The sequence below is a fragment of the Mastomys coucha genome, chromosome X (genome assembly GCF_008632895.1).
Source record: "Mastomys coucha isolate ucsf_1 chromosome X, UCSF_Mcou_1, whole genome shotgun sequence".
Taxonomy (NCBI): domain Eukaryota; kingdom Metazoa; phylum Chordata; class Mammalia; order Rodentia; family Muridae; genus Mastomys; species Mastomys coucha.
The window spans coordinates 127,812,931-127,821,206 of record NC_045030.1 but is presented as its reverse complement, the minus strand read 5'-3'; the positions used below and the strand labels follow the sequence as shown (position 1 = coordinate 127,821,206).

Below are 8,276 nucleotides of genomic sequence, written 5' to 3'. Positions count from 1 at the left end.
TGGGTGGTGCCATCCCTGGGCTGGAAGTCTTGGGTTCTATAAGAGAGCAGCTGAGCAAGCCAGGGGAAGCAAGTCAGTAAGGAACATCCCTCCATGGCCTCTGTATCAGCTCCTGCTTCCTGACCTGCTTGAGTTCCAGTCCTGACTTCCTTTGATGATGAACAGCAGTGTGGAAGTGTAAGCTGAATAAACCCTTTCCTCCCCAACTTGCTTCTTGGTTTGTGCAGGAATAGAAACCCTGACTAAAACACACACACATACACACTTCACCACCACTACCACCACCATCACATCACCATACTCCTAGAGAAGAAGAGAGAACAGGCCTAAGCCATGCCTTAAAGAATCATATTCTTTTGTGACCTCCCGGGACCTATAACCCTCAGAAAGTTAACATGGGATTGGCCCCCATTAGACATAATGAGCCCTTGGATTGTCCAGCCCTACATTTTTTCTTTGCTGTATGTCCCTCATTAACGACCTCATGGCCGATAAGGGATGTGCTGCTGCAGGCTCCGTGCTGTCTAAGGGTTTTCATATACGCATGAGTTTCTTCGCATCTTAGGAAGTCTTTTTACACAGGCCTTTCCTTTTACTAATGGACACTTACCTGAGGCTGGGGGCAGGTGTTTCGGAGGCTGCTGCTGTGATGAAACCGGTCAGCAGCATGCCACTCATGACATCGTGGGAGGGTGTAAGGGCATCCCTGCATGACCAAAGGTTGCATTAGCACCAAGGCTCATGGAGGGTGAGGACTGGCAGTAGACCAACTGTGGGGCATCAAGCACCTGTACGAGTAAGTAATAAGCAGGGATTTAGAGTTAAGACTAGGAAAAGCCTTTGGAGTCAGCATCTCCATGAATCAGCTAGCCATGAGAGAAGTATCCACAGTTAGCTGACCTATCCAATAGGTCAGTTATTGTATATTGTGTGCCATAAATGACTGATCATTAGCCAAGGAGGTATTTATTGTTACGTGTTATGCTTTGTGCAAAGATGAACTACTATGATATAGGCTGGAAAGGCGGCTAGGTAAGCTAATAATTATTATAAAATACTCACGTGCCAAATGCTATAATGAAGGCCAGCCTAGGTTATGAAGGCACAGGGTATATCTAAGACCACCCAGATTCAGAAAGCCTGCGTTTGAGGGATTCTGGAGATAGATCAGTCAGTGGAGTGCTTACCACATGAGCTCAAGGTTTTTATTTTGATCCCCAGAACACACAGTTTTTAGAAAGATGTGCGTGATAGCATGTGCTTATAATCCCAACACTGGGGAGGGGGAGACAGGCAGATCCTGGGGTACCCCAGCCAGCCAGCCTAGCATACTTAGTGAGCTCCACACCAATAAGAGACACTGTCTCTCTGTCTCTTTTTTTTTTTTTTAAAAGGAGGCTCCTGAGGTTGAACTCTGGCTTCCATAGAAATGCATGCACTTAAGCATATGCTTCTGCAAATACACATATACCCACCTGCACACACACCCACCGCACACACACACACAATCACACATACACCCACCTGTACACACACACAGACACACACACACACAAACACACATACACCCACCTGCACAGACACACACAAACACACACACCTGCACACACATACACCCAACTGCACACATACACAAACACACCTGCACACACACCCACCTGCACACACATGCAAACACCCACCTGTACACACACACCTGCACACACACACCTTCACACACACACTAGCACACAAATACACCCACCTATACACAAACACCTACACACACACACCTGTCCACACACACCTGCACAAACATACACCCACCTGAACACACACACCTGCACACAAATACACCCACCTGTACACACACACACCTGCACACACACCTACACACACACCAGCACACAAATATACCCACCTATACACACACACCTGCATATACACAACCGCACACACACCTGCACACATATACATCCACCTGTACACACACACAAATACACACACCTGCACACACACACAAACACACACACCTGCACACACTTACACACAAACACACATACCTGCACACACATACACCCACCTGTACACACAGGAAAACACACACATATACACACACCTGCACACACATGCACACACACACACACACACACACACACACGCAAACACATACACCTGCACACACACCTGCACATACATATACTTACTTGTACACAGACACAAACACACATACCTGCACACACATACACCCACTTGCACATATACACACATACACCCACCTGCACACACACATACATCTACCTGCATACATACACATACATCTACACACACACACACACACCTGCACACACACCAGCACACACACATACACATACATGCACCTACCTGCACATACAAACACATACACACACACTCACACATTTGCACACACATCACAGAGAGACTGCTTTTAGGATAAGGCAGAATAGTTTGTCTATTTAGAATAGGAGAGAAAGGAAGAAAGGCATTAATTGTTGACCCATCTATTTAAAGGCTGATGTCACAAAAAGGCAAAACATATTCAGGCAGCAGTGAGTTCAGTTTAGCTAGACTTTAGAAGGCACATAGAAGGAAAAGACATAGTGCCTGCTCCAAGGAGTTCACACACAGAGAAAAAAAAAAACAGAGAGAATAAAGACCATAAATTGTTATGTGCATTAATATTAAAAAGAGTGATGGATGGAGTGAAGAAAGAGATGAGGACAAGGTAAAGTCCACCCGTCACATCAAGAAAATTTCCCTAGAGGAAATGTATGTTAGATGAATCATGAAAGAGAAGTGGGATTGCATTGGGTAGAAAAGATAAAAAAGAATGTTCCAAAACTGCAAATAAAAAAAATGTGTAATGTGAGCAAAAACCAAGATAGGAGCCAGATTGGGCCATGTCCTGAATGACAAACAAAAGATTCTAGCTTTTATCTTGTAGACAACAGGGAGACGCTGAAGATTTTAAGCAGGAAAGTGACATGGCCAGATTTTCTTCTGCTTGCCTTGTGTGGTGATTCTCCCAGGGGAAGGGCAGGCTGAGAAGCTAGCATATAATAAATAGGTAGGCAGGATGCATGAGCAGACAGCAAGCTTTGAGATCCACTGAAGAGGTAATATGTTTGGGACTCAGGGGCCAATTGGATGTGAAAGGTAAGGGAAGTGAAGGAGTCCAAATTTCTAATTTGGGAGCTAGATAGGTAACATTGCCAAGAGCAAGAGCAGGGATACAGGGGAAAGAGGACATTTGGTGTGATGAGAGGTGAGGAGGAAGTTGCACAGTCAGCTATGCTGAAGACATTTAGCTGCACATATCAGGAGTGCTGAGTTTTGAAAAGGAGATGGATAAACAAAAAAGTAGCTGCAATAAGCCAGATGATGGCTTAATAAATGTATACAGCATGAGGAGAAGCAGCAATGATGCCACTTGCAAATAATAAAGGTAATCTCTTTTCATGTGTGGCCAAAATAGTCCCTCTTCCAAATGGGAAGAAGCAATAATCTTTGATTCCCGGTGGTGATGATTAAATGGTGACCATTTTTAGACTCTATTCCACTAGTTCCCAACATTTTATATGTAACGGTCCCTTCCTAAGATGAAAAAAAAGTCTCACTTCACCCACTCACACCCACTATAGTAGCTGTACTTTTAGAACTTCCAGAATGAGAAAACCACTTAACACGTTTAGACATCTGTAGACTTCATGCATCAAGTACTCTTCTGTCTTGTTCAAGGGTTCATGGCTCCAAGATGGAAGACTATTACAGAGTCTGAGGTTAAGAGCATGAAGGATACTTTGTCATCGTTTAAAATCTCTGGCAACTACACAACTACACAGTTTTCGAACCACAAAGAGATTCCCCAAAGAATGGCTGAAAATATGGTTCCCCCAACAGGAAAAGATCATTCAGATGAAATATAACGTATTAAAAATGGATGTGGTGGTATAGCCTTTAATCCCAGAACTTAGGAGGCAGACGCAGGTAGCTCTCTGAAGAGTTCAAAGGTAGCCAGTCTAAAACGCTTTTATTTTTGTTGAATTTACAAGTAGTTCATGTTCTTAAAATTCAAAAGTTTTTCCCCCTGCAATGCCAGCAATTGAATCTAGGGACTCATGCACACTAGGCAAGCTCTGTATCACTGGATCACATTTTTAGCCCTTAAAATTGTTTCATTTGAAATTAATAAATTTATTTATTTATTTATTTACACACTGATAACAGGGCCAAGGAACTTTCAGATGCTCAGCAAGAGCTCTACCACTAAACCTTCAGGTATACTCTTTACAGAAGAGCTGGAAAATGTGAAATAAATTGTTGGTTGGAATTGAAAAATAAACTGCCATATTACCACAACCTAGAGATAACTATTACTCACAGATAAAGTACTTTGTCTTTGAAAAGCAAATATTGATTAAGTTCCAGGTGATTTGGAGGACATGTATGGTGGCTGGACTAGGAATCCCTCCCCACCCCCGTGAGACTCACGTGTTTGAATGCTTGGCCCCTTGGGAGGGGTATGATTAGGTGTGGCCTTGTTGGTTGGAAGTGTGTCACCGTAGGGAGCTGGCTTCGAGGTCTGAGAAGCTCAAGTCAGTCTCTCCCTGCTTCCTGCCAATCAAGATGTAGAACTCTCAGTTGCTTCTCTAGCACCATGTCTGCCTGCAGGCTACCATGCTTCCTGTCATGACAATAATGGATGGAACCTCTGAGACTGTAAGCCAGCTCTATTTAAATGTCGTCACTGATAAGAGCTGCCCTGCTCATGGTCGTTCTTTCAACAGCAATAAAGCCCTAACGAAGACAACATGAAACTGGTTGCCTGTAACCAGGTGAAGGAGAAGAGTCAGGGGAACTAAAAGCAGCCTATTCCAAAGAGAGGAGAGGGCACGCTTTGGAGACCCACGAAGGCAGTGAGGGCTAGAAACTCCGAAAGTGCAGAGAAAATGAGAGAAATGTGCCAACCCGGGGTACTCTCAGCTGAACAAGCTTCTGCCATGTACTTTGCTGATGAGGGGAAGGCAAGTGGAATTCCCATCCCAAGTCCTTTGTTTTCCCCCTCTCTGCATTGTCCTAGGGAACCGAGCTCTCCAAAGGAGGAGGCTGTCCAATCAAAATATCTCCAAGTGAAATCGGAGAGATATGCAGAGAGCAGGCATGCAGAAAGCCAAAAAAACCCTGAAAGAGCAAGGCAACTTGACCCATCGCCCAAAGTACAGCTCCTCAGTTAGTGAAGTAGAAGATAAAGGAAATGAGTAAATGTTAGGGAGATTTCAAGAGTTCGCCAGTCAAGGTGATCAGTGACTAACTTCAAAGAGGCTACAAATTAGGTGAGAAAGAAGTCACATGGAAGAAAAAAATATCAGCAATGGAAGACAAGGTCAACAAAACAGTAGAGTTACAAACAAACATCAATAAGACAAAAAAGGACTCGGGAGGAAGAGGCAGGCAGATTTTTGTAAGTTCAAAGCCAGCCTGGTCTACATCGTAAGTTCCAGTACACGTAGAGAGATCTTGTCTCCAAAAAAAAGAGCACAACTGTAAATCCCAAGAATTCAGAGTCAGAACACCAAAGCATAGGACAGGAGTCGAGACAAAAACAGAGCACACTGAGAATCTCTTTAATAAGATAACCACAAAACAGTCCCCAATCTAGAGAAATAAATGCAAATCCCACAGACATTTGGAACTCAAAACAGCATGACAAAGTAAGATCCTCTGTGGCACACTAAAGTCAAGAAGTCCAAAATACAAACCAGAGGAACAATTGTAAAAGCTTTAAGGAACACTACCACTTAGTACAAAAGCAAACACATCAGAAAACATCCTGTCTCCTATCAGCAATCTTAAAACTAACCAATGGAGGAGGAGAAGATACTTCAAGCTCTGAATGTAAGTGACTAATGGAGACCCAATCAGAACACGATTTCTAATACCTGCAGAGTGTGCTGTGGTTGAGGTCATTGGTTCTGGCATCAGACCAGACCCAGAGTGAAATCTACACTCTTTAATTACCAACAATGTGGCCTGGAGTACTTTTACCTCTTGGAGCATCAGTATTCTGGTCTGTAAAATGGGTATACGAATGATACTGAACTTATGGAGCTGTTCTCATTATTAAAATCAATCATGAATATACACATGAATATACTGCACTCCTGCCAGTAGAGCATGGCTGAGTGCTAGCTATAATCACCATATACTATCTCACTGAATTGATAGACCATCATTCATTTTAAGAATTGGTCATATATTTACAGTTCTTTTGCTTTAGAAATCAAATTGCGCCGAGCGGTGATGGCACACGCCTTGGGAGGCAAAGGCAGGCAGATTTCTGAGTTTGAAACAGAGAAACCCTGTCTCGAAAAACCAAGAAAAAAAAAGATAGAAATCAAATTGCAGTGAACAACCTTATGCATAATTATGATCCTCAATATATTTCCTGAAATGGGAAAACAGAAGACACCCCAATAACCCCCCAAATACCTTTGTGCTTCACACGAATATTTAAAGCATCCTAAAAAAAGTTACATTGATGTATACTACCACAAGCAATGTATGTGTGTGCCAACTTCCTAGCTCACTTGCCAACAGTATGTGTCCTTAATTTTTTTTTGCCAACTTTGTGATTACTTGTCCTTTCCTTAATGACTTGAAATGGGGACCCTCCACACCCATTTAGTAGTCACTTGCTTTTCTTCTTGTGAGAACTATTTGGACAGTGGCTTCTTACAAAATGTAGTACGCTGATGCTTGCCTGCAATGCAAGCATTGCAGAGGCAAAGGAAGAGACGTTGTCACCAGTTCAAGGCTAGCTCTTTCTACATAGCAGGTGCCCAGCCAACCAGGTGTGAACTATAGTGCGAAATCCTGGCTCCAATAAACATAACAACGAAACAGAATTCTTTTAAAAAAAATGTGTTCCTTCTCATTTTTCTGCTAACCTGCCACCAGACAAAATTAAGATAAACTGACGAGGGCTGGAGAGATGGCTCAGAGGTTAAGAGCACTGAGTGCTCTTCCAGAGGTCCTGAGTTCAATTCCCAGCAACCACATGGTGGCTTACAACCATCTGTAATGGGATCTGATGTCCTCTTCTGGAGTGTCTGAAGATAGCAACAGTGTATTCATATACATAAAATAAATAAATAAATCTTAAAAAAGATAAACTGAAGAATAAAAAAAAAAACATACCTTTTGAGTCATGGTGGCACACCTCTTTAATCTCACTGGTCTGGAGGCAGAGGCAGGTGGATATCAGTGAGTTCAAGGCCCATATGGTCTAGAAACCAAGTTCCAGGACAGCCAAGGGCTTCCTAAGAAAGAGACCCTGTCTTAACTTCCTTCGACAAAAGAGGAATTCATAGCTTGCAATCATAACACAGACATTAACAGAACTAACCTCTTCCTGTCCCAGCATCAGGATCCTCTGTTTTCAGCCTTTCATTCTATGACCTTAAGTCATTCCGCCTCTCTAAGCCTCATTTGTTAGATTTGTTATGCATTGACAATTTCGTACAAGTATGTAATATATTTTGATCATATTCACTCCCGATTACCCCCTCTCCCTCCTCTCCATCCAGCTCAACCTCTGCTCCCTAACAAATTCCCCTTCTGTTTTTGTTTTGTCTTTTCCTTTGTTTTGTTGCTTGGTGGACCTGACTGAGTTTAATTAGGGTTGTTTGTATAAACATAGATGGGATATTATTTACTGGAGCGTGGACAACTAACCAGTGACTACACCACTGGAGAAAATGACTCTTTCTCTCCCAAGGAACTATCAACTGCCAATAATAACTCCTCAAGGAAGGGGGTGGGGCCTCCTGAGCCCCTCCTCCATTCAGGATTGAATGTTGAAGGGCCCTATTTTGTGCAGGCCATGTGTAGGTAACCACAGGCTGTATGCTCATGAACATGATGGTTTAAGGCTGATTTTGCTATTTTGTCAAATATAAATGTTTAAGATTGGCAGGCATCAAAACACTATTATCCTCACTTAGTACAGTGTGAGCTTGAAGCCTGCTAAACTGTCTTTCAAGCTCTTTTACACAAAAGTCAGGCACTGTGGTCAGCACTTAGGAGAAAGAGAGAGGAGGAGGGGGATTTCCAAGTCATTCTTGAGTGCATAGCTGTTTGATGCCAGCCGGAGATGAGTGAGACTCTGCCTCCAACAAAGAAATAAACAAAAGCAAGCAAGTAAGCAAGCAAACAAAAAAGATTTTTAACATAATCTGGCAAGGCTGTCCCTTTTCAGATGAACATGCTGAGATATA

At 42.8% G+C, this 8,276-nt stretch overlaps 1 protein-coding gene across 6 annotated transcripts in view; it reads right to left on the bottom strand.

The window, feature by feature from the left end:
* Positions 1–8,276, bottom strand: part of Drp2 (dystrophin related protein 2) — a 54,782-nt gene that overhangs the window by 36,479 nt on the left and 10,027 nt on the right. For 3 of the 6 annotated variants that reach the window (XM_031367730.1, XM_031367750.1, XM_031367740.1), the window contains exon 2: positions 611–788. The exons of the other annotated variants lie outside the window; for them this stretch is intronic. In XM_031367730.1, the coding sequence (XP_031223590.1) occupies positions 611–727 (117 nt within the window). In that variant the 5' untranslated portion in view covers positions 728–788. The remainder of the gene's footprint in view (positions 1–610; positions 789–8,276) is intronic. 6 annotated transcript variants of the gene reach the window in all.